Genomic DNA, 26778 nt, shown 5'->3' with positions numbered 1-26778 from the left:
CATTTCGAGGTATTTCATGCATCAATGTCGCAATAAATGATCGTTATTTGACAATATCAGACAGATCCCAGTATTTACGAAATATTGCTGCTCTTTTCTCTGTGGAGAATTTAGTTGAGTACTTAAGTTTACAATTTTCACCACAAGGAGGTTTCATTTTTCTATTTAGGTGCCTTTGTTTAGAGTAACATAAGCCTGTCCGCTATTCCTGAGTGATTTTATTTTGTTTCTTTTCTTCTTCTGACTTCTGACGGTTCTTCCTTTTTTTGTAGGTTTCTCCTTTCTTAGACTTGCTTCTTCATGACTTTGTTGCATTGGCACTTCTTGTTCATCATCTATTGTGGATAATTCAGCTTGGTAATTGGGGTCGCTAATAGAGTCGTCTGAAAATGGATTACGTTCTGATCCTGTTTCTTCCACTTCTATATCAACTTCCGTTTATGGAGATGGGTCAAGATCAACTTCAGAAATCCGTGTTTGTTTCGATGTTTACTTCTAAAATACTTACAACTTTTTCTTCATTGCTAATCAATCACAGACGAATCAGGTACAATTTTCTAGGTGTCAGTATTACAGTTAGAAGAAATGTCTTTTACTAATTTAATGTCTAACAGTCCTAGCATTTGTTTGCCTCTTGAATTGTCATTTTGACTTTCTATATTGCTATAAATATCTTGCAGTTCAATTATCTGAGCTGAAACAAAGAACAAATTTTCATAGATACTTATTCCACTAATTTTGCCGCACTTGTAGTTCTAAAAAGGCAAGTATTTTATTTAGTTTTAAATAAAGTTTTGAAGCTTATAAACCTAGGTATACTCGTATAAAGTAATAATGACACATTTCAAAAATATCAATGAATAAATATGCAATAGTGGCACAAAATATGTTGATTCAATAATATGGAAGCTTATTGTAACATTTTAACAAGCAATATTGGCACAACTTCAAACGAATCACTGATTGTTTCGTTAAAATTAAAATATTTAATCTGCCTTACCGTACTATTGAAAATGTGCCACTGTTTTGTCGGTTTACATTGTTCACATTGAGGTGGTCACTAACACATTGAGCTTTGTGACGGTTTTGGATGTGTCAAAGTGGAAAAACACGAAATTCAATAGTGTCACTAGCTCCACCTAGCGGTACCATGGTGAGATAATAATGTGCAAGTATAGTTGGTTAGTAAAGCACAAATATAGGAGTATTATGGTTCAATTAACTGGAAATGGTCATTTTTCGAGATGTGCCACTGTTTGGTCCAAAATTTTGGCGCGTGTACGTGGTTGGGTCGATTCACCCCTTTCGATACGATAACCATGAACTACGTAGATCGTGGACTGGATTGATCGATTATGAAGGACCACCCTGAGTTCGCAGTCTCAGAGACACTGTTTTCGCGTATAAAAGAAACTAAACCTTAACTTAACAAAGGTTTATTGGTAACATTAACAACTATACAATATCGAGAAAATGCGTTATTTAAAGAATGTTGACGAGAGTTTAACGCGTACGAGTCCGTGATGAAGTGGCGAGAAAAAAGAGCTTCTTCAGTTTCGCACCCTCCTTAAGTATTGATACGGAGGTGTAACGCCCATAGACGTACCCCCGATAGGGCCCCATTAGCGGCTTCTAGGCTACCTTGTCGCGTTAAAGCGTAGCTCTTAGAGGCACGATCGCTGGGCTTTATTGGAGTCCAGCCATTGTATTCGTTTGGCGGTACCTTTAATTTAAATTCGCAATGTTAGTCCGACAAAGAATAGTGCTGGAAATCCCAATCATAAAATAACTTCCCTCAGCCGAAGATGGGTGTTAAGCGCTGGGAATTCCAACAGTATTACCCAATGGCTGGGGTTGTCCATGGGCGTAACATCAGTTTCTTAAACTAACTTTGAACATTTAAACTAATAAATAACCCAACCATAATCCGTGATAAAACAATACGTCGCAAGTCCTAACAACCACTATTGCATCCAGTGAGTTCCAGTGAGATATGTAATTTTCAGTTAATCAGCCTTCCCGACGAAGTTTTGCCTTATTGATATGTGAAATTTTATAGGAATTTCCCCCTCTGGCCAACATAATTGATTCCATACATGTTTGTAATATGGCAAAAACGTTGTCAAGAGTATTTTTCTCTAATTTATTAAATGCATTTTGAACACATTCGATCAATTCATCGATTGTGTTTGGCGAGGCTGCATATGTAACGACTGAATAGAGTTAAAAAAAAACCTATATCCAAAACATTTAAATCAGGACTGTTTGGTAGTTGTGACTTAAATGTAATATTCCAACCATCAGTAGTACCTGCAGCAACGAATTTGTCATCATTATTAGAAGAATGTGGTTTTGCATTATCTTGCTGTAGGTAAATGATTTTGTTTTTATAGTTTTGAGTAAATTTTGATTTAACTATTGGAATAACGTTTTCTACGATCATTTTCTTACAGTGGTAGGCAATAACGGATTCCACATTACGTTACGTCGTTACTAATGTTCCTTTAGCTCTATTCTTGGAATTTATTTTAGCCGATTCTTGATATACAAAGGGCCATATTCCAATTTTATCGTCAAAAAAAGTTTTCGATGTGTATTATAGCGTGGCCGAGCCACGGCAGCCATAAACATCACTAGTGATAAATCGTTTACTTTTGCAATTTCTATATTATTTTTCTTCGTCTAACACTATGTAATAGGAACGTTTAATCTTAGTAAGATAAAACCACTTCTCATCAATATGAATATATTTATATAAATAAATAAAAAACTCCATTATCTACTTTTAACAAGAAAAAATGTAATCTATCTAATTTATTTTTATGTGTTAAAGTAAGTTTAACTGTAGAAGATATGCGCCTAAAATGTTTTCACTGTTTGAAGATATCAAAAAGTGTTGATTTTGGGATATTAATTGCGAAAGAAAGGCTGCGAATTGTTCCTCGACGATTCAATGGTATATTTTTTATCTCAGCTAAATTGGTAGAATAACCTTTTCATTGTTTTCCGCATTTTTCTTTCTTTTTTGAAGCTTTTTTTACACTCAAATTTTGCACTCTCTGTACTGATCTTGTGCTGTATACCAAATTCTACTTACAGACAAACCGCTTACATGAAGTGTAGCTGCAACTTTCTTAATGGCACCGTGTTTTAATTTTCGTGTTTTCTTCATCTGTAATAGCTGTTCCAAGATACCACGACGTTGTTCATTACTTAAATGGTACGATTTGATATCTCTTCTTCGCAAATCCACATTATTTTTATTAAAATTTTCCATTTTGAAATTACCGCGATGGATATTTTAATTTGATTAAAAAAATAAAATTTTGATTTTCATAATCTGATTTCACTAATAAACAATAGATCTCAAATATATACTATTGTTCAGTTGTCAATGTCAATTATATTAATTGAATTATTATTGTCATTTGCTCCCAGCACACTAGATAATTTATGATTTTATTTCAAATTTATACCATATTTTCGGACAGAGGGAGTATCATTTTGTTGGCCTGTGTAATTAACATTCCAGCCTCTTTCCCATGGGTACCAAACCCTTCATCATTTTTCTCTCACCTACGTTAAAGGAATTCGTAAACAACTCTCTATCTTTTTCTCACGCCTATGTTAGAAGGAATTTATAGTCAAATCCTGTATCATTTTCAGCTAATATTAGTGAATTATCTTAACATAAATAAGGAATGCTCAGAAACATACATAGTATATGCCTACATACATACACATACATATGTACAGGGTCATTGGTTATATTTTCACCACCCACCTAGAGGTTTTCCTTTTAATCTAAAAAAGAAAAAGTTAAATACAAAAGTTGTAGACAATCATATGTAGTTTATTTCTATATAATATCAGTTCACAAAAAATAATCCACAACAGAAACGTTTTGTTAAGCGAATAAATTTAGAATTTTACAGCTGTAATGTGCCGGGTTGGAAAAACTATACGCGAGTCAAAAATATAATACTTTATTAACTTCTCGATAATACAACTTCAATCAATCAAGAATTAATAAACTTCAAGATTTTCGTTAACAATAATATTTTGCTAGGAATTATGTAACTAATCCGACTGTTTCTAACCTCTCACCTAACAATCAAGTGATTGCTATGTCGCAAAAGTTTGTCTTTAGACAAAAGATTACATAAACGATGTTTTTCATAATGCTTACGTTAAAAGCAAAAATTTCAAAACAAATTTTTTTTCGGAAATACAGTACGATCGAGAGAAAATAAATTTAAAATGTATATAACTAAATGACAAAATTAAATATAAACAATACGGAAAACAATTTTAATAGCGGGTTATCCCCCATAGGTAGCATACCCCCGCGTCAATGACGTCTTGTAGCCGTCGGCCCATTGAACTCACAAGGTTTTGATACAAGAATGAACCTCTAACCGAATTTTTTTTTAACCGATTTGGTTGCAAAGTGCCATCAAATTTTCGGTAATACGTTCATTACACTGTGATACAAGAAATTTAAAATAGAATAAAATTGAAAGGAAATGAAAATTTAAGGTTCCCACAACAAAACCCTAAAAGGATTTTTCGCAGTTAGTGCGAGTTTTTAAAACCGTACCACCCCTGTAAAATCTTTACAATCCGATTTTGACAATTTAACAATCCAAAATATTGCAGATATATCTAGAGGATGATTCATAACTTATACGCATAAACTTGGGAAATTACGGCTGAGGGCAAAAAATTACTAAAAATTTTTAAAAATTCTAGTAAAATATTTTTTATTTTGGAAATAATTGAAAAGAAATATTTATCAGGTGGATTTTTTTTTCATAAAAACTAAGAAGTAAACAAGTCAGGACGATATGAGTGGTGGTTCTAACAGTACTTTCTTAACTATTGTGGTCGTATTCGAAAGTATGGCACATAATTTCTCAAACGAAGAACTCATGGATATGATACTGGCATACGGGGAATCACATCAAAATTCACTCACTGCAGCTCATCTTTAAAATGTGAACTTGGTACTCAATATAAGTAACGGTTTTCAAGCAAAATGATGAAATCGGGTCATTTTTGGCGATTTTAAAAGGATATAACTCCCTTATTTGCGATTCGATTCTGATCCAATTTTCAGGATACATTTAGAAAAATCCATTCTAGAAGATCATTGTAATCATATAAAAAAATGTCCACCACACAAAAAGTTTCCAAAACAGAAGTTTTTTTAAGGCTCTGAAGAGCACTCTAAAAATTAAATTTTCAAAAATTACTCGAACACGTAAACTGAGTTTTGATTTGAATTTTCATTATACAAAATTTGAACAAAAGCAATCGAAAATTACGGATAACAGAATTTTTCTTTCGCGGGTACTATTTTTATGGCCAATAGTATATACAGAGTGTATCAGAATCGTTGTCCCAACTATTTACTGTAGGTTCTCGTGACCGAAATGAGGTATAAAGTTTATATAAACAAATGTCTAATTTGGCCTTTAGTTTCGAGATACAGGGTGTTAAAGTTTAAGGAAAAAAACAATTCTTTTTTAACTTCCAAACGGCTTAAAAGTTTTTGACCAAATTTCGTAATTTATTTAGCATATGGGTAGGTATATTCAACAAATTATCACCTTTAACCATTCACAAGTGACAGAGATATAGGTGTTATGTCTATTTTTAGTTATAAAAAATTGTAACACTCAGTATAATAATTCGTATAAAATATCTACGATCCATTTTGAAAATTAACTCGCCTTCTGTGAATGTGAATACTATTCAGATATCACAAATATTTTGTTCAATTTATCTGGAGGGACTTTAGAAAAAAGAAATATCTAAAGAAATACCAAATATTTTGTTGGGCGAGCCAAATGGACGAATAATTTCGCTGCGTATTATAAATATGAAAGCATTATCATACCCCAAGATATGTTAATAAATACACTCACTTTGAAAAGTCTTGCACCCCTATGTTAATTACAAACATAAATTTATTATATCCCTAATAGTGTGGTTGGATATACAGTAGACACTTGATACCGTGAACAAAATAAAACAACGCATGTTCACGTTAGCGATTTATTTATGTAATCGGGGGTTAATCTAAATATAGTGGAAAACAGATTATTGGGTGACAGGAAAGTCTTAAATTTTAGTTTGCTTTTTAGGATTTGTAATTTTTTGTACAAAGGCTGTTTCTCTTAGTCTTTTTAAAGCTATGAGGTCTGTGAAGTCCACACCACTATATTCTGCCCACTGGATTGCAGTATTTAATGCAGTTATAGCGCTGTCCAGTGACACTTTACTTGACATTTCTTGAAAATTCTCGACTACATGAACTTCACATTCTTCTTGGTCGTTTTCACATTCTTTGTCAGCATCATTCCATTCCAATACATCAGTTTCCTTGAATGTGGCCTACAAATATACATAAATTAGATATGTAATAACAGATTTAAATTGTAAAGATAAATCCCTTACTTGTGGTGCTAGTGTATTTAGAAGATCACAGCATTTGGAGATTAAGCCTGCCTTATCATCGTCCCATCGACGTTTTAAAACAGAAAGAGGTAATTCATTATCGTCATCCTCGGACATTTCAGTGTTCTCTAAAACATTTCTCCAACATTTTGCAATAATTTGTGAATCGAGTCGATTCCATGCAGCCGTTAAGTTGACAACAGCTTCCTTAATAGTCAAGTTTTTCAATGTATCAGTTATGTTTGAATTACTTGCTATAACATCGGCAAGAAGGCTATTCCTGTAATATAATTTTAATCCATAGGTTGGATAAACGGCGTAACGTTAGGTGGAAGAAACATTGTTACTATCTGTCCATCTTCGCTCTTTAATTCTTCTTCGTTTAAATGAGATGGCGCGTTATCTAGCAGAAGTAAGGCTTTTATCGGAAGCCCTTTATTTGACAAAAAACGTGTAACCTGTGAAGGAATAAGTAAATTTATGCTACGATTTCAAGAAAAATACACAACAAAATTTATCTGAGGTACAAAGGAATGATGGAACCATTTTTTTAAAATCCACACACAGCAGTCATCCACGCTGTCTTGGAGTGTTCATAATCAAGGGGGCAAATAAAGTTTTTAAATGACCTTGGATTGGCAGCCTTACCGATAACTAATGGTTTCACTTTATGTCTTCCAGTAGCATTTGTGCAAACTAGTAATGTTATTCGTTGTTTTTCAGTCTTTCAATGTTTTGTCCGGTAGAAGTTTCCAGTATAAGCCCGTTTCGTCAGCATTATAAAGTTGATCTAATGTAATTCCAAGTTTCTGCATTTTATTTTTTAACTGCTCTTTGAAAGGGTCAATAAGTTCCGGTTGGGAAGAAAGTTTTTCCCCGGAAATTTTTAAAAACCGAATTCCAAATCTTTTTTTAAACCTCTGTAGCCATCCCTCACTAGCCATAAATTCCTTATCAGGAATTACATCCTTTATTTCAGAATATATGGATTTGGCATTTTGCTTTATCATTTTTCTCCGCTTACAACAAAATTTTTATTTCGTTGATTTATAAACCATTTGTATAGCTGTTTTTCCATTTGTGGTAATCCAGACCCTTTAAGTGTTTTTCTTTTACTTGATCCAACATATGTATCTGTTATTACTCTCAAAATAGTTTCTTTCCTTTGCTTTATTTTGCAAATCGTAGATTTAGCTATATTGTATTTTCTGGATAAATTTGAAACACATGCACCTTTACTTAGCTCCTGAATTACAAGAGATTTTTCATGGAGAGTAAAACACTTTGGTTTTTTCAGCGACATTACATATAACAACACGTATTCACTAAACCTTTCGACAACCGTTTAAAAGCAACAGGCAAATGTTGCAATGTAAAAAATGAAACTACAAAGTAAAACTGGGAAAATACCGGGCACGACGGTCGGGCAACCCCGTATTGAGCACGACTGCCAGGGAATCCCCAGAAGTAGTTCCCCCGGTAACGGAAATCATTTGTTCACGTTATATGGTGGTTAATGTGATAGAAAGATGATTCACGTTATCCGGAGGTTTACGTTATCCGATGTTCACAGTATCGAGTGTTTACTGTAATATAATTGGAAAATCACAATATCACGAGATTAGAATGGCCGGCGATGACACCTGGCACAGCACTGACACGAGCATTAGTTTTTACCTACATAATACAGGGTATTTCAGAATAGTATGTCATAAATTTAAGGGGCGATTCTATGAGTGATTTTGAGAAAGAAAGTTTATATGAACCTAGGTCCGTTTTTGCTTTCTGTCTGAAATACAGGGTTTTAAAGTTTGTTATATTTTTTTGTTTTTTTTTTAATAAGTCCGGACCTGCATTAAATATTTTTATCAAACTTGGTGAGCGTAAGTTAAGTGTAGAAACACATCTTTTAAGAAAAAACTAATTTAAATATTTTATAATAATTTTAAAATCCGAATTTCAATAAAGTAAGAAATTACAGATATTCTTTTAAAATTTTTTTGCATGAAAACTCTTGATACTACGAAAAAAATTCAAAAGACCATTTTTTTAACAAAAAGAACTAGAATTAAGAAAATGATTTTTATTTTTTGAAGAAGCAGCGGCGTAACATAAGTTCTGTATTTAATATTATTTATTTATATTATAATGTATCGATACAAATTATATGATCGGTATTATACTTAATACTCAGTAAATATACTTAATGCATAGTAAAAATTGCAAAATTATCTGTTGATAAACTAAACTTGCAGGAAAATACTACACTCCTAGTATAAATCATAAATGTTTCAAACTAAATAGTAAACGCGCAGTATACAAATTAAATGTTGAGTACAAATAGGTATCACATGATCAATAAATGTAAACAACAATATTTGTTGAGTATAAACTAGTTAAATGTCTAAAAATAAAGCAATTAATAAAAAACAAATATGTAATTAACAAATAGTAATACCGAGGTATAAAAAGTAAATAAGTTACAAGTTATAACACAAAAATAAAATAGAAAAATGCACAAAACAAACTTAAATTGGTAATTGCTGGAGCTAGCTTTTTAATCAAATCTGAAACAATGAGAAAATGTTGCTCCATATATTAAGTTTCAAATACTTATGTAAAAAACATATCTATTATTGTTTGGTCCAAATTTGGCGCGTGTACGTGGTTGGGTCGATTCACCCCTTTCGATACGATAACCGTGAACTACGTAGATTATGGACTGGATTGATTGATTATGAAGGACCACCCTGAGTTCGCAGTCTCAGAGACACTGTTTTCGCGTATAAGAGAAACTAAACCTTCTTAATTTAACAAAGGTTTATTGGTAACATTAACAACTATACAATATCGAGAGATACGTTATTTAAAGAATGTTGACGAGAAGAATCTAGCGCGTACGAGTCCGTGATAAAGTAGCGAGAAAGGAGAGCCTCTTCAGTTTCACACCCTCCTTAAGTACTGATACGGAGGTGTAACACCCATAGACTTACTCCCGATAAGGCCCCATTAGCGGCTTCTAAGCTGCCTTGTCGCGTTAAAGCGTAGCACTTAGAGGCATGGTCGCTGGGCTTTTATTGGAGTCCAGCCATTGTATTCGTTTGGCGGTACCTTTAATTTAGATTCGCAATTTTAGTCCGACAAAGAATAGTGCTGGAAATCCCAATCATAAAATAACTTCCCTCAGCCGAAGATGGGTGTTAAGCGCTGGGAATTCCAGCAGTATTACCCAATGGCTGGGGTTGTCCATGAGCGTAACATCAATTTCTTAAACTCACTTTGAACATTTAAACTAATAAATAACATAACTATAATTCATGATATAACAATACGTCGCAAGTCCTAACAATTATATTAAAAGTGCCCGTTTTGATGTCGACGGTCAGTCTCGACGCCTTTTCATTCCAATTGGTATAGCTTTCGCTTCAGGAGGAACAGTCGCATGTTCGAGTCGTATGGCTATGCCTAAACCGTGTTTACTAATTTTTTCCTTAAAAAATTCTGGACAGTCACACTCTCTTCACATTCATTTATGGTGATTTTGTGGAATAATTACAGTCCACATGTTAAATATGACAGCCTGGTACTCTTCAAAACTATGAAAATTCTTAGTATTTGATTTTTCTAAATCATTGTTATTGATCTCTGCAGCACCTTCTGAGGGAATTACATACATTTTACTATCACTGCTATTTTCTGATGGAATTGTTATTTCCTCCTTTGTCCATTGATATGATTTAGTTCACAAATTCAAATTTAGAACAGGCTCAAAATGAAATTCCTTTGTGCATGCTGTATAAGCAAATGACTAGTTATGTATATATTCTTTTAAAATTATTGAAAAACGAGATATTGGAAGTCTTTCTCTTCTTCTCATCAGTTTTCTCATTTTTTATTACCCTATTGAAAGTCCCTTTGTACTTGAACTTAATTTGTCAACACCTTCGAAGCAGTTTCTATTGGAGTTAAGCCATTCACTTCGAAAGTATTCCACAAATTCTGGACATATTCTTTTGCACTTAGAAATAAACAAACAGAACGCTTTATTGAAATCCTTATCGTTTTTTCTCAGTTGCAGAAGATCAATATCTTCAAGAATTTTGATTGCATTTTCTTTTGATCTTATAAGTTTATCTGCTTTCTTTTGACAATTTGCTTCACGTGACCCCAGCACATCCGTATTTCTGTTTCCTTGCCAAATACATGTTTGAAAGCATTTTTAATGCTTGAAGTAGCCTCACACACAAGGATACTTAGGTTAATGATTTTATTAAATATTTTCTCAACACCATTTTTTAGGGAATTGAATGAAAATATAAAATCTTCAGTCTGTTCGTTGGTACAAAGTGCCAATTCAAACATATGAAACATACGGTTTCTGTCTGTTGTTCCTAAAATTAATATCGGAAAACCTCGCTAAATTAATTTATATGCAGCATCGATATGAACGTGTCTAATATTAATAGACAATTTCAACCCATTTTTGGAAGTCATAAAGAAACGAAAAGAGGGAGTTTCTTCATAAGATACGTGAAATGATGATATGAAAGCCTCATCAACATTTTCAGGTACTTGTGAGTTATCGATACAAAATTTTTCCAATTCTTCAAGACTTATTGAACTAGGCCCATATTTGGATTTTCTTATTGACGCCACATAATTATCTAATTCTTTCTTCTTTGGCAAAGTGAATTGTTTTTTGGGCAGGATTTCCATAATTTTTTTTGGCTTTATTTTTTAATCATAATTGAACAGTCCTTTAATTTAAAATTTTATTTCATTGCTGATTTTACTTTAAAACTTTGGTAGAAATTTCGTTACAAGTGTGAACAAGTTCAGATCTATATAAAATTACTTCATTATTAGTTGAGGGATAATGCATAACTTCACACCAGTTTCACACTGCTGACCTCGATATTTGACTTTGTTGCATCTAAATATTTCACTGATATTTCCATCAGTCTTTGTATTCTTGTAATGAAAGTTCCAGAGATTTAGATTTTTCACTGCTGTTAATGCCGAGATTTTCTCCTTAACAATTTGCTCCCTTTTCCACGATTTGTTTATTTTCTTTTCTTTACTTTTATTTCTGTTTCGCTTAAACTCTCTGTGTCACTTGCATATTTGGGTATTTCTTGGTTTTGGTCTATCATAATTTAAATACACTAAATCAAGGTAGCTAATCGCGCGAAACCATCAAAACAAACTGAACTTTTTATGTTATGTTCAAGAAAACATGGTATTGTACTGATTATTGATACATAATTAATGGATGAAATTTTAATAAACATCGGGCACAGGTTTCTGAGTAAATTCATTATTTTACCGTGCAAGATTATATAAAATACTGGGAAGTTCATATGTTAAATACTGTGCATCCAGAATTTTTAATGAGCAGTTAGTATTTTTTACTAAAAAAAATGCCATATAATACCGAGCAATTTATTACTAACCATAATGTATCCTGATGCCACGCCTATGCGTATCGTAAGCGGTAGTATTGTTCACATCAGTGACTGGGTTTTTCCAATTATTAGGGATAGATGGTTTATCTATTAGAACCAAATGTCTGAATACATTTTTTCCAAATCAAAGAAATCTCTGTAATAAATTTTGTCGCCGTTTTTTGCATAAATTAGAGTTTAGGCACGTTCACAATTGCTTTGCCTACCACCCTCCAATAAAGCCCCAATTATGTAGTTAAAATTGTAAAATAGGTCTAGGAAATATGGCGACGATGGCCTCCTAGCCTGGGCATGCCTATGTGCGCCCTCCAGAACTTTTAGTATTTAAGTTGTACAGAGATTGGACTCTCTCAATTGGACCCCGTTATGCAATAAGGATCTAACCGACACAATTTAAAAAAATTAGTTATTTATTAAAATAGTATTGAAAATTATTCTCAAAATTTTGATCTTTTTGTCCTCTTAGGCCCTCTATCTGTGGACATACTGTATATAGTCAGTGTTTTGTTGATGTTATAAAAATTTATTTTTAATATTAATAAATAAATATTAAAATTAATCCTGAACAAAAATTAAAAATTTACGAACTAGTCGAGAACAAAAAGTGTTCTATAACAAAAAAAAAAAAAGATGTAAGTATAACATTTCTAGAGCGAGTGTGTTACGAATTTATAATCGAATATATAATGAAAAATTATGTATTAAAAAATCCTGTAACTAAATTGAAAGAGAAACGTGAAAACGTTACTACTCAAATGCAACAAATGCGTAATAATATGGATGCTTCGTATCCTAGGAGGTCGTAACGACCTCGTGCTGAAGTGCAAACAAAATGTGATAATAATGATACTGTCATTAACAGTAACGAAAAGGTGGTGAAAGGCAAAAAAAGTTAGCGATTGAGTGAAGCAACACAATCTAACGATAATAAAACTGCGAAACATAAATCTGAATTGTGTAACGCTATCTAGACTGTTCGGGTTAGGGGGTTCGTTCCTCAATTGGCACGAGTACCACCCTCGTGAATATTTTACAGGATTTCGTGACTCGCGGACAATGAACTCGGGAGTACTTTACAATTCATTTATTGTACTATTGAACAATACACGAAAGTAACGCACTTAACTAACTTAATAATTCACGCCCAGAGTAGTTGTTATAAATCGGAAGAGGACGCGCGAGGTAGCTGAGGAACTCACAGTGTCCTGGTCGTGATGTTGTTGCACTAAGAGATGATAGATGAGAGAGAGCGATTTCTATATTTCTAGGTCTTAAATAGTAGAGCTAAGGGCCGGTACTCATAGGCGTACCCCTAACTTGGAAGCAATTGTCGGCTACTCATCGTGTTAACGCGCAACGTCCAGATGAATAGCCGATTGGACCTTCGTTGGCCATGCCGGCGGAGCGGCGCTTAAATTGGACCGACATTATAGCTCCGACAAGAGTATTGTTGGAAATCCCAATCATAAAACAACCACCATCTGGGGATGATGGATGCTAACGTTGGGAATTCCTTGAATGCACGTGACTATCGCTAAAATAACTTATAAAAAAAAGGACCTAGTAATATTCGGGAACTAAAACGGAATTACAAATACATGGGCGTAGCATCAGGTATCTTAATCGAGGAAATAATCCAATATGACTAACTACAGTCTTAACATACTCTCCTCTTTGAAAGGCTATGCTTTGACTTTCAATAAATGCGGATACTTCACTCAATCTTAAATGGCGAGCCTATTGCACTGGCAGTAAGGACACTCTTGTGACGACCGTTTTGACGACACCATTTTTAGTTTTCACAGTCACGACCCGCACAACGTCATCCTTCCCTGGGTGGAAGGCGGCGATTCGTCCTAAGGGCCAACACTGGGGCGGTACGTGGTCCTCTTTCAATAGTACTAGGGAACCAACATGTGGGTTGGGGCCGCTAGCGCGTTGCCACTTGTTCCTCTGTTGGAGGTGATGGAGATACTCCTTTTGCCAGCGGGACCAAAAGTGCTTCATAAGTTGTACGTGATGATAACGTTTCGTGAAGTTGATCTTATCGCTGGTTAGATCACGCTCAGGTATGGCCGTGAGCTCTTGCTCAATCAGGAAGTGTGCCGGTGTGAAAGCGTTGAGGTCATTAGGATCGGAACTCATAGGAACCAACGGTCTTGAATTCAAAATCGCTTCGATTTGCGTAGTGAGAGTATAGAACTCTTCATAATGAAGATGGGTACCGTTTAAAACACACTTTAAATGGTGTTTACATGACTTCACGGCTGCTTCGTGAAGTTTGCCCCAGTGAGGCGACCTGGCCGGCATGAATTGCCATCGTATATTTGAATGCAACGTGTAGGTTTTGAATTGACTGGATTTCATCAAGTTTTGTATCGAAATGAGCTCATTGTTGCAGCCCACAAAGTTCGTAGCATTATCACTATAGATGTGCGAACAGAGACCGCGTCTTGAAACAAACCTCTTTAGCATGCTTAAAAAACCGTCACTAGTTAAATCCATGATAACCTCACTATGGACCGCCTTGGTCGCGAGACAAACAAAGATAGAAATATAGCCCTTTATTAATTTTCTAGACCGGGTTTTACCGTCCTTTAATTCGAAGGGTCCCGCGTAATCAACAGCCACGGATAAAAATGGACGCGACGGGGTAACACGAGCTTTGGGTAGCTCGCCCATCTTCGGGATAATCGCGGTATTGGGCTAACCCTAAAACACGTCACGCATTTTCCAACGTGTGCCTTTACGACTTGTTTGCCATTAATAGGCCAATATTTTTGCCTCACGTGGGACAAGGTACCTTGAACACCAGCGTGCAACGTACGCCTGTGCTCGCGATCCACGACAAGCCTCGTAAAGGGGTGTTTAGCCGGTAAAACGATCGGATGCTTGCTATTATGCGGGCAGTTCGACTGAGCTAGTCTCCCGCCAAGCCTTACGATACCGTCCTGGTCAATAAACGGCGATAAAGGGTTTAGTTTGCTTTTCCTTGAAACGTGATTTTTTCGTTTTAGATCGTGAATTTCGGAAGAAAAGGATTGCGACTGCACTAATTTTGCCATGAGCCATTCACCCCGCTGAACCTCGCAAGAAATTAAGTGACCCGTGTTTCTCTTGTCCTTGGCCAGTCTTAAGTTCTCGACGTATCTCAAACAATACGCGATCACACGTATTAATTTGTTCAAGTTTGAAAATTTTTCAAATACCTCGTAATTTTGACCTTGAACGTTCAGGGATAATTTCGACACCCCCCTTAATTCGGGAATTTTTGTAGTCGCACTCGTAAAATTCGAAATATCTGAATTTTCAGGCCACGTACCGGGGTTGATGAAAAAGTCAGGACCGTGTAGCCACAGTTTGGAGTTGGCTAAGGACTTTATACTCGCACCGCGGGATATAATGTCTGCCGGGTTATTTTCCGATTGGATATAATTCCAATCTTCGACGCGCGATAGTAGTTGGATTTCCGCAACCCTATTAGCAATGAACGTTTTCCATGTTTTGGGCTCGTTCGCAATCCAACATAGTACAATCGTGGAGTCCATCCATAAAACTGTCTTGGTTATATCGAGTTTTAGCGCTTCTAAGGATTTTTTCATCAGTCTTGCCAATAGCAACGCCCCCAGGAGTTCTAAACGCGGTAACGAGAGAGACTTCAGAGGACTAACTCGAGACTTGGCACATAACAAGTGACTTTCGATTCTGTCATTTGCATCTATCGAGCGTAGGTATATACAGCATCCGTAAGCCCTTTCGCTTGCGTCCGAGAATCCGTGAATTTCTACGATTTTTGGTCCTCGTACGAGAACGTGACGCGGAACATACAGGGTGTCCGGTTTTCGTTGGACAGCGGCTGTATCTCGGTAAGTAGAGCAAGTAGCAACTTCGGACAAAAAAAATTATTACTAATGTGACTATGAGAAATTTCTGAAAAATATTTTCAGCTTCGTGAAATCGCCGTAAGGGAGCGTAGTAGGGACGGTAGTTCCTTAAAATCGACAAATCTATACTAAGTCACTAGTTAAGTAGCACATTTTAATTTACTATCAATAAGATTACATCATTCTGAAACTTTTTTGTTTGACACATAATTTCATAACTCACATAATAAGAGTGGGGGAAGCCGATAAATCATTCTAAGTTCAAACTATCATATCTCTGTTTCTAATTATTCGATTTCAGTGATTCTGTACTTCATTGTGAGGGAATTATAAGCCGATTTAATATCCATATTGACCAAAAATCCATAGTCCAGAACAAAATCGCTAGAGGGCATTCTTTCAGGTAATAGCGGTTTTCTTCATTTTTCTTTAATAAATCAAATGGAACTATACTATTTTCATAAGCTCATCTTGTAAAGCTTTAAAAAACCTACGCTTTTCCCGAAAGGCGCATTTCAATATTCTTTTTCGTTTTTGACTTATTGATAAATAACTGAAAATTTTAACTTACAACGAGTTTTCCAATAAACGGTAAGTAGGCTTTGGAGTGAAACCAAATGTTTTTGTTATTTTGACAAATAAATGTTATTAAATTCTTTAATTTACAAACACATAACTTAATTCATTTTATTAAAAAAAAAAAAACAATATTCAGAAAAAATTAAGTTTAAAAGTTAGAAGAAGGAAATTAGTTCTAAAGTTAAAAGCTATAAATGTTCGAAATGTTTTCCGTCACATTCAATACATCGTCGAATTCTTGGCAAAGTCGAATTTACAGATCTCTCAATTTCATGTTTACTTAAACTTAGGATGGCGTTTTTTATTCGAACCTTCATATTGTTCTTGGTGGTAGGACTCTCCTTATATACAAGATCTTTTATACGTCCCCAAAAATAGAAATCTAGACACGTGAGATTAGGAGACCGTGGTGGCCATGGAAAAATACTTCCTCTCCCAATCCACCGAGAGGGAAATTTCTCATCCAAAAAACGACGTACATGTCTATCATAATGAACTGGGCAACCATCGTGTTGCAGCCACATGGTTTGCCTCGTTCTCAAAGTAACATTCTCTAAAAGAGTGGGTAAAAAATCGCTCAAAAATACCAAATATCTTTCCCCGTTTAGAGGTTGTTCAAAAAAATACTGCCCAATAATTTTTCCTTCAACTATTCCACACCATACGTTTAGAGTCCAGCGATATTGATGGTCAACTTCACGCATCCAACGAGGATTTTTTTCCGACCAATAATGACTATTATGGAGATTTAATTGTCCATTACTTTTAAATGTTGCTTCGTCGGACCAAAGTACTCTTGATAGGAAGTCAGTTTCATCACATATCATATTCTCTAACCAATGGCAAAAGTTTAGCCGATTGTCAAAATCCTTGTCACTCAAAAGTTGATGCAAAACAATGTGATACGGATGCAATTTATGCTCTTTTAGAACTTCATGGATTATTGTTTTTGGTACACTTAACTCTCGTGCTACCTCTCTGGTACTCCGTTTAGGATCATAATTAATATAGGATAAAATATTAACGATATTCTGCTGATTTCGGGTTCTGCGTTTTTGCGTAACAGGTCGAGTAGGATGAACATTTCCAGTTAATTTAAGGCGGTTAGCCAATCGTTTAAAAACTTTTCTTGAATGATGTTTTCTCAGTGGATACTTAACACTGTATTCTCTTGCTGCAATTGCCACATTTTCGTAACACTGAAAATACACAGCCAGCATACCGTAGGCTTCTTCATTCGAAAACGTCATTACAAAATACTTAGAAATATTAGGAATATTATCAGTAATCAATAACTCGACAATAATATTAACTACAGTAAAGTAGTTAATATGACATTTATTTGTCAAAATAACAAAAACATTTGGTTTCACTCCAAAGCCTACTTACCGTTTATTGGAAAACTCGTTGTAAGTTAAAATTTTCAGTTATTTATCAATAAGTCAAAAACGAAAAAGAATATTGAAATGCGCCTTTCGGGAAAAGCGTAGGTTTTTTAAAGCTTTACAAGATGGGCTTATGAAAATAGTATAGTTCCATTTGATTTATTAAAGAAAAATGAAGAAAACCGCTATGACCTGAAAGAATATCCTCTAGCGATTTTGTTCTGGACTATGGATTTTTGGTCAATATGGATATTAAATCGGCTTATAATTCCCTCACAATGAAGTACAGAATCACTGAAATCGAATAATTAGAAACAGAGATATGATAGTTTGAACTTAGAATGATTCATCGGCTTCCCTCACTCTTATTATGTGAGTTATGAAATTATGTGTCGAACAAAAAAGTTTCAGAATGATGTAATCTTATTGATAGTAAATTAAAATGTGCTACTTAACTAGTGACTTAGTATAGATTTGTCGATTTTAAGGAACTACCGTCCCTACTACGCCCCCTTACGACGATTTCACGAAGCTGAAAATATTTTCCAGAAATTTCTCATAGTCACATTAGTAATAATTTTTTTTGTCCGAAGTTGCTACTTGCTCTACTTACCGAGATAAAGCCGCTGTCCAACGAAAACCGGACAGGCTGTATATCAAACCTACTTGTGCTATTTCGTCCTTCAATTCTAGCCATTCCGAGTATAGTCTACTAGGAATGCTCTCATCCCAATCAATTTTTAATTGCCAAAGGCCTTGAAATATCAGTTTTATTCGTACCGTTAAGAAGCCTAAGATACCCAATGGATCAAAAATTTTTGAGACCATGGAAAGAATGGCGCGTTTCGTGACCTTGCAGCGATCCTGCGAGATATTCTGCGAGTTATATTCAAAGGTGTCGAGACTTGAGACCCACGAAACACCCAGTGTTTTGACACTTGAATCATCGATAATTGAATATTTGTTGGTCTCGTGATTAGTTTGAACGATATCATCCACCGCCCTGCGATCGTTTGATTATAGCTTTCTTAATTCGAAACCGTATTCGGACAGAATTTGCAAAATATTGTCCCTCATGCCCTTGAGAGACTGGAGGTCCGATGCGTCCGTGAGCAAATCATCCACGTAAAAGTCCGAAGCTATCACACCACTCTCAATAGGTCATTGTTCCGCGACGTTAGATGAAATTTCTAATAGACATTGAGTTGAAAGATACGATGCTGAGGCTGTACCATATGTCACCGTATTAAGTTGAAAGTGCTTAATTTCTTCGTTCGGGGTGTCTCGCCAAACTATCCGTTGTAGATTCCTCTCGTCCTTGTCAACCAGGATTTGTCGGTACATTTTGGCTAAGTCACCGATTAATACAAATGTATGTTTTCTGAATCGTAATAATACTGAAAACACATCGTTCTGTATGGTAGGTCCGACCTTCAAAACATCATTTAGTGACAAGTCCTTGGTTGTTTTACACGCGGCGTCGAATACTACTCGTAACTTGGTGGTAGTGCTTTCGGGTTTTTCAACGCAATGATGCGGGATGTAATAAACGGGAGTTTTGGTAGAGGGTAATTGGCGTGGTATTTCCGTCATATGACCGAGATCTTGATATTCGCGCATGAAGGCTCGGTATGCGGCTCCGAGTTCGGTATATTTTGCTAGCCGCCTCTCAACGGAGTACAGTCTGCTGAGCGCTGATTGCTCAGATTCGCCTAATTCCATGAAGTTGTTTTTTAAAGGAAGTTTCACTACGAATCTGCCATCCTCGTCCCGAGTTGTCGTTTGTGCAAAATGGCTTTCACATTCCAATTCTTCCCTGGTCATTTTGGCCCGCGGATTCGGGTTAACTTCCTTTACTAACCAGAACCTTTCTAGCTTCTCATTCAAGGAATCTTGAGTGGGAAAACAGTTCGACAATGTGGCATTTGCCTTGCCTACCTTGCCTTGATCACACGGGACTCGACCAGCTACTACCCAGCCAAGTGGGGTTTTTTGCAATATCGGGAGATTCTTGCCTAACTTTATTTGCCCTATACAGAGAAGGTCGAAGAAGTCTTCGCAACCCAAGAGCATGTCGATTTCGGCGGGAACGTTGAAATTTGGATCCGCCAAGATCAACTCGCGAGGAATATTTAATTTCGATTTATCAAAATAATTTTGTGGCAAAATTCCGTGATTGTTGGCAAGACGAGAAAATTTAACTTTCTTTTAAAAGCCGTGTTTCTAGAAGCTAAAGATATTTCGGCGGTGTGTGAAATTTTCGTTTTTATTTGATTTATTCCTATAACACGAAGATCAATTTTCGAGGGGTTTAAATTTAGTTTTTTGACCATTGATGAACTAATGAAATTCGATTGGCTTGCCGAGTCTAACAAAACTCTGCATGGGGCTGGCGCTGCTTTGAGAAGCGGCGCTTGACGACGCTCCTCCCGCGCTCCGATTTGCCGCGACGGCCGCGAATTGCTGTTGATGACGTATGTGCTTATTTAATATGTCATGCGCCGCGGCCAAGGCTTCATAATACCGGGTTTCAAAAATATTGCGTTCTTTTGCAAGCTCATCTTCATCATAATTGTCGGAAAAATCATTAATTAGTAACATCTCATATTCTGCTTGGATCGAATTAAATTTCTCTAGGAATGATTTCGCGTTATCATATCTTACTTGTAGAACATTAATAAACTTATCTAAATCCGTCTTATTTAGAAAATTTGAGAAACGTGTTAACTCGCCCTTGATTTGGGCCTTGCAATTTTTTAGCCTTTTAAAATCGAGTTCCGCGGTAATCTGTTCATCACTTGAGATTGACATCGTGATAACGTTTCAACGAGATAATGAAATATTTGTTTCGATATTTGAGGAAATCAGTCTACAAATGCACTACGTAATTTTTCGTGACTCTTAATTTTTTGCCTACAAAGTTCAATATTACCTGAATATGATTTTATAGTCTCGTGTGATTTATCAACAACCATAGCAACATAATTACTATATCACTGTCATATTTACTCATCCCTTCAAAAATGGAACTTTCAGTTAACCCTTTACTGCATGAATTTTTATTTTTCTTTAAAAAAATATTCCAAGTAAAAAAGTGAGATCAGATTAGTAAAAAAATATTTTTTTAAATTATTCAAATGTTAAACTTTTTTTTAATAAAAACTAGTATGTATGATATATGGGACATTATGCGATATTCAACAGTAATAGAGCGTCACTCTATATGAAACCGAACAAATCAATTTCTTTCTTTATTTAAACAGAGCGACACCCGGCACTTTGTACAATATATAGTATATGATTGAAATTTGCAGCTTGGAAATTTGAACGATTTCTCTGATTTTCTTTCCATTCTGGTAAATGGTCTAGCCTTCTTGAACACAAAAATCTTGAGATTCATCTTTGTCGCTTTCTTGTGTGAGAATTGAATGTGGAACACTGGATTCATCCTCGCACAGATCAAAATCATTACTCTCATTGTCACTAGGTATGTCTTTAATGAATTTGTTAGTACCATAAAAGGTTTGTGGACCCCTCTAAAATATATAATACTTATTTTAACTTAGTTCACTAATTGGATGGTGTACCGCCAGAAATGTAAATGCATAGTGTCCCATATATGACTCAACCTATCTTTTGAATGTAGCAGTGAAAATAAAGGAGTAAAATAAAAAATGATGTACAAAATTTACCTTTAAACAAAAGCGTAATGAATACACTATAGAAAACTATATTTTTTAAACAATGATAAGATATTTAATTCGTAAAAATCACTGCTGAAAGTACGTAACTTCTGCGACAGCATAATCAGATAAGTACTGACTAGATTATGTCAAAACTATGTGGTGATTCCCCCGCGTTAACAGGTATTCGATATACAGTAGTGGAAAAAAGTATGGAAACTTTTAAATATTCAAATAATTTTACAGTGTGTTTAATTTAAATTGAATCCTTTGATATCCAAATAGTAAATAAGGTACTAACAAACAAATATGACATTCCATTCCTAAAATACTTTTATTGTTGTTAATATCTTTAATAAAAACTAATATGTGCTGGAAAAAAGTATAGAAACTATTCATGAAGAAATTAATTTTGCCCTTAATTTTACACGATCTTCCGAAAGAGCGGGTTATTTATACAGAATCTTATATTAACAATGACAAAAAGACAGTATTTCTCTTGCGATTTAAAACAAAAAGTTGTAAACTTATTTCAAATGGGAACGAAGAAAAGTGAAATTGCGAATTCCCTTCTAATTAGTAAAAGTGCTGTGACAAAGATAATAGATAAATTTACGAGGCATGGTAGTGTACAAAACTTGCCCAAGACTGGTTGTCTCCGCAAAACCACCCCAAGAATTGATAAAGTTATATTAAGGATTTCAAAACAAGATCCAAGGAAAACCGCTAGACAAATTAATACTGAAATTTTGGAACAATTTGATATCCAGGTAACAAACAGAACAATAAGAAATAGATTAATTAGTGGTGGGCTCCATTGACGTGTTGCTGTTAAAAACCAGTATTATCTAAAAAGAATCGACGCGCCCGAATTAAGTTTGCGAGGAGTCATCTTCATTGGAATCAACAACAACGGAATACGGTCCTTTGGAGCGATGAGAGCAAGTTCTGCTTATTTGGATCTGATAGAAGACGATATGTAAGACGTTTTAAAGCAAAATATCAAGTTCCTACCGTAAAATATGGAGGTGGTAATATCCAAGTATGGGGCTGTTTTTCGAGATCTGGGTTTGGGCTAATCATTCAAATTGAAAGGCGGATGGATCGTTTTCAATACAAGGACATTCTAGGAAACAAAATGTTACCGTTTGCAGAAGAAGAGATGCCAATTCGATGGATTTTTCAGCAAGACAACGATCCTAAGCATTCTGCGAAGCTAATAAAAGAATGGTTTTTCCAGAAAAATGTTACCAAACTTGAATGGCCATCCCAGTCCCCAGATCTTAATCCCATTGAGCATCTCTGAGATATTTTGGATCAACGAATTCGAAGCCATTTAAATATTAAGAACTTAAAGAAGCTTTTCAAAATAGTTAAATTGGAATGATCCAAAATCCCTATGGAACTGATACAAAAATTAGTGGACTCTATGCCCAGACGATGTCAAGCAGTTCTGGATACTAATGGGTACTCGACCAAATATTAAAAAAAATGTGGGTTATAATTGCAGACTTTAGACAGAAAAGTTTCCATACTTTTTTCCGCGTTAATTTAAAATTTATTTTCTACACTCTGTACTTATGAAAGAAATTTTTAATTTTTCTGTTTAAATAAATAAATAATATGTTTCGTTCATATTTGAAGTAATGGTTCTTGTCTATATTTCTTAGTACCTAATTCAAATACAAATTGTAAAGTTTCCATACTTTTTTCCACCACTGTATATGTGTATTGACTCGGTCCTAAACATGATACATCATACAGTTTTAAGTTTCTTCTATTTTTTGACTTAGAAAAACAAAATCTCTGGTATGTAACGTATATGACTCTCTATGCAGTAAAAGGTTAATCATGCCTTTTCTTTTTACTACAAGTAAATATGTAGATATGTTACTAATCTACGATGAATGTAAAAAAAATGCGCGCGCAGTCTAAACAACTTTACAGAGAACGGTTCCCAGATCGGAACACACCAGCCCTAAGAACTTTTGCTAATGTCGAAAGAAAGATGCGTACTGGAGCTTTTCCAAGCCCAAAAAATACCAGACGTGAGCGACCGATAAGAAATGTAGCCACAACAATAAATATTTTTGGATTTGTTGCAATAAGTTCTCACATCTCAATTTGGAATATCTTGGAAGAAATCGGAATTAGCACAACGACAGTTCAACGCATCTTGTGTAAAAATGGACACCATCTCTTTAAAATTCATTTGGTTCAAGAACTGCGGCCAAATGATTATGGTAGACGTCTTGAATTTATTACGTTTTTAACTGTTCAGCTACATGATGACCCAGAATTTCTTAGCAAAATTATGTGGAGTGATGAGTTGCGCTTTCACAATAATGGAAGGGTAAATAAATCGTCACAACTGTCATTATTGGGCAGTGGAAAATCCACGTTGGGTTAGAGAGACACACTTCCAGCAAATCTGGAGTATTAATGTCTGGTGTGGTCTTTTTAACTGACCATTAATTGGACCATATTTTTATGAAGGTACTTTGAATGGCCAGAGATATTTATTGTTTTTTACCGAAGTGTTGCCGGTATTGATGGAAGATATAAATATAAATGAATACTTAACTATGTGGTGGCAACAAGATGGTGCGCCTCCGCACAACTCCTTAATTGTGTCAAACTTTCTAAATAATAATTTTGAAAATAAGTGGATAGAGAACCAAGGACCAGTCAGGTGGTCCGCCAGGTCACCTGCCTTGATACCATTAAATTATTTTCTATGGAGTTATTTAAAGAATGAAGTTTATTCTGTTCGACCAAGAAATTTAGAGGATTTAAAAAACAAAATTACTCGTGCCTGCAGGGAAATAACGCCTCAAATCATTGAAAATGCTTGGACTGTAAACGTGCTTAGAAGGTATGAAGTTTGCCAAACCGAAAATGGTGGCCAGGTTAAGCATCTTTTCTAAGTTTAGTTAATAACTTTTCTCTTTATTTTTGTGATTTTCTCGAAACCTATTGATGTGAGAAAAAAAGTTTCATACATTATCAATTAGGAATTTAAAGAGAAATCCAAATCTTCATTAAACTACAGAGTGTTCCGTTTAAAAAAACGAAGTTTATATTTGAAAAGTACGCTTTTCATCCACCCTGTACTTATAAGTAAATTCTCATTGAAAGCTGCTTTCTAAGCTACGAACTTTTTGTCTGAAACTTTTCTTTTTGGTATGTACAGGGGCGGTGATATTTAGCGTCTAAATAGAGTTGGGACACCTTATATATCTAACTGTTCGTAAATGTGAGTTAGTGAAGATTCAGAGTCAGTTTAGTTAAGTTTATTGTAATCTTGTAGAAATTTTGTAAATTGGCAAAGGCAAATAAATTAAAAAAAGGAGAGTTCAAAGAAGTTGTTATATAATTTAGGAAACTTATTTGAAAACTTACTCTAAAAATGCGTCTTTTCAGTTTCTTGTTTTTTTTATTGTTTAATCATTTTGATGTGGTTAATAAATTATCAATTTAGGAATAATTTGTATTTGTCATGGAATGTAATATTCAAATTCATTTTATTCGAAAACGGAACGTTTCATCAATGTAAACCAAGAGTACCTTTTTTTTCTGGAAGCGTATGTGGTTTCATAATTTAGCATCAGTAACTAAAAAAATGTTACATTTTTTTTATGTGCTCGATTTTTAATTCCGACACCCCTAATGCTGCACGCCTCTGACGGAATATTTCCATTGGGCCACATCTGGCAATTAAAGTTTAAAAGGTATAAAATCATATCAAATTTCATAAAGTTATCTTGCACAGTTTTGGAAATATTTCAAAATAACCATAATGAGAGTTACCTCTTTAAAGAACCATAGCTCGTTAAGGAAGCATTTTTCGGCATGTGTTTATTTAAATTTTGGTGTTATTTTTATTTTTATTCTATTTTATTTATTTCATTTAATTTTATTATTAATTTCGGGACACCCTGTATAATTATTTTAATATTTTCGATATGGCCGCACCATCTTACGGCAGAAATATATACTATATAAGTATAACATTTCTATATTACAGTTTCCTTCATCGATCAATAATGAAGTTCTGGCCAATGATACAAACCGCTTATTTTTCTATTTCACATTAGACAATCAAACCTAACTTTTTGTTAACTGATCTAACGTAATATTTGTTCTTACCATTATGACAAAAAGTTAGTATAACAAACTCGTTTTAAAGACACAATAACTTTTTCATTTTCAGTAGACGACATCGTTGGAACGTGGAAAAAATTACAGTTAGCCAAACTTAAGAAAATGCCATACCGCTGCACATTAAAAACCTCTTATGGACTAACTATTCCTCAAGCCATATTAGCAATTATAACAACCCAAAGGGAACGACGGTTAGAAATGTCAAGTGTCGAGAGAACAACTAAATGTACCCTACTTTTTGATAAACTGAATGGATTTACGCCTAATTTACAACAAGGAACCATTCTGTTGGGATATGGGGAGGAAAATAACCATTATATACTTAGTTTTACCACACAAATTTCTTACACCAGTGTTTTAAATGAATTGAACATTTTTTTAAGGTAATAAAATGTTGCAACGTGATTGTAACTACGTTTTATGTATGGTACATCTAAAGAGTGTCTTCTGACTTTGTATAAAATGTGCACACTAATTATTTAATTTTACTTCAGGGAAATTGCTAATGTTCCAACCCCCTCAAACAGTGATTCTAGCGAGCCTTCCGACACCAGCACCAGTTCAAACAAAGAAGTGTAAAGTTTCATTTACATGAAACTTAGTGGCGTTGGTATTGCAATGCTAACTGTAGTGTAAAAGTTTATACCACAGAAATGATGCACACACTAAAGTTGCAAACTTTTCCCACTACCGATCACTTTTCACTAATTTCATTGTAAATGGTGTGCATCATTTTTATGGTACAAACTTTTATACTATGATTAGCATTGCAATATGAACGCCACTAAATTTTATGTAAATGGGACTTTACATTTAATGTTCCAAGGGTTAATGTTGCAAATCTAGAGGTGAGTATGAAAGAAAGTAATAAGTAAAAGGAAGAAAATCTTTTTTTCTATGTCGTTCCAAGAAAATAAGATTTTCCTCCTTATCCATCATAACTATACAGAATATCTGTCACAACAGTCTTTTGTCCATCTTCCTTTCAATCTGTGTCTCAATCAAATATTTCAGTGGATTTATAGGAGTGTTATATTACATTGGGAGTAATTGATATTTGTACTCAGAGTGAAATATGGAAATTCATGATTTTTTCCATCAGTTCTAAACTTACCTGAATCTCTAGTAGCATGCATTTAACACTGCTTGGTATTTA

At 34.7% G+C, this 26778-nt stretch overlaps 2 protein-coding genes across 2 annotated transcripts; both read right to left on the bottom strand.

Annotated features, from left to right (window-relative positions):
• Positions 1–13664: 13664 nt before the first annotated feature.
• Positions 13665–14609, bottom strand: LOC136410525 (uncharacterized). The gene has a single exon (XM_066392718.1). It carries the CDS (start codon positions 14607–14609, stop codon positions 13665–13667), a length of 945 nt encoding a protein of 314 aa, XP_066248815.1.
• A 4327-nt stretch (positions 14610–18936) lies between these two features.
• LOC136410524 (uncharacterized) lies at positions 18937–19848 on the bottom strand. The gene has a single exon (XM_066392717.1). It carries the CDS (start codon positions 19846–19848, stop codon positions 18937–18939), a length of 912 nt encoding a protein of 303 aa, XP_066248814.1.
• Between the last annotated feature and the right edge of the window lie 6930 nt (positions 19849–26778).

This window comes from Euwallacea similis, chromosome 8, assembly GCF_039881205.1.
Source record: "Euwallacea similis isolate ESF13 chromosome 8, ESF131.1, whole genome shotgun sequence".
Classification (NCBI taxonomy): Eukaryota; Metazoa; Arthropoda; class Insecta; order Coleoptera; family Curculionidae; genus Euwallacea; species Euwallacea similis.
This window is presented reverse-complemented; position numbering and strand designations above follow the sequence as displayed.

Coding starts and splice junctions, on each gene's coding strand:
- LOC136410525 (XM_066392718.1), bottom strand. CDS start 14,609: ATGGGCGAGCTACCCAAAGCTCGTGTTACCCCGTCGCGTCCATTTTTA.
- LOC136410524 (XM_066392717.1), bottom strand. CDS start 19,848: ATGCTCTTGGGTTGCGAAGACTTCTTCGACCTTCTCTGTATAGGGCAA.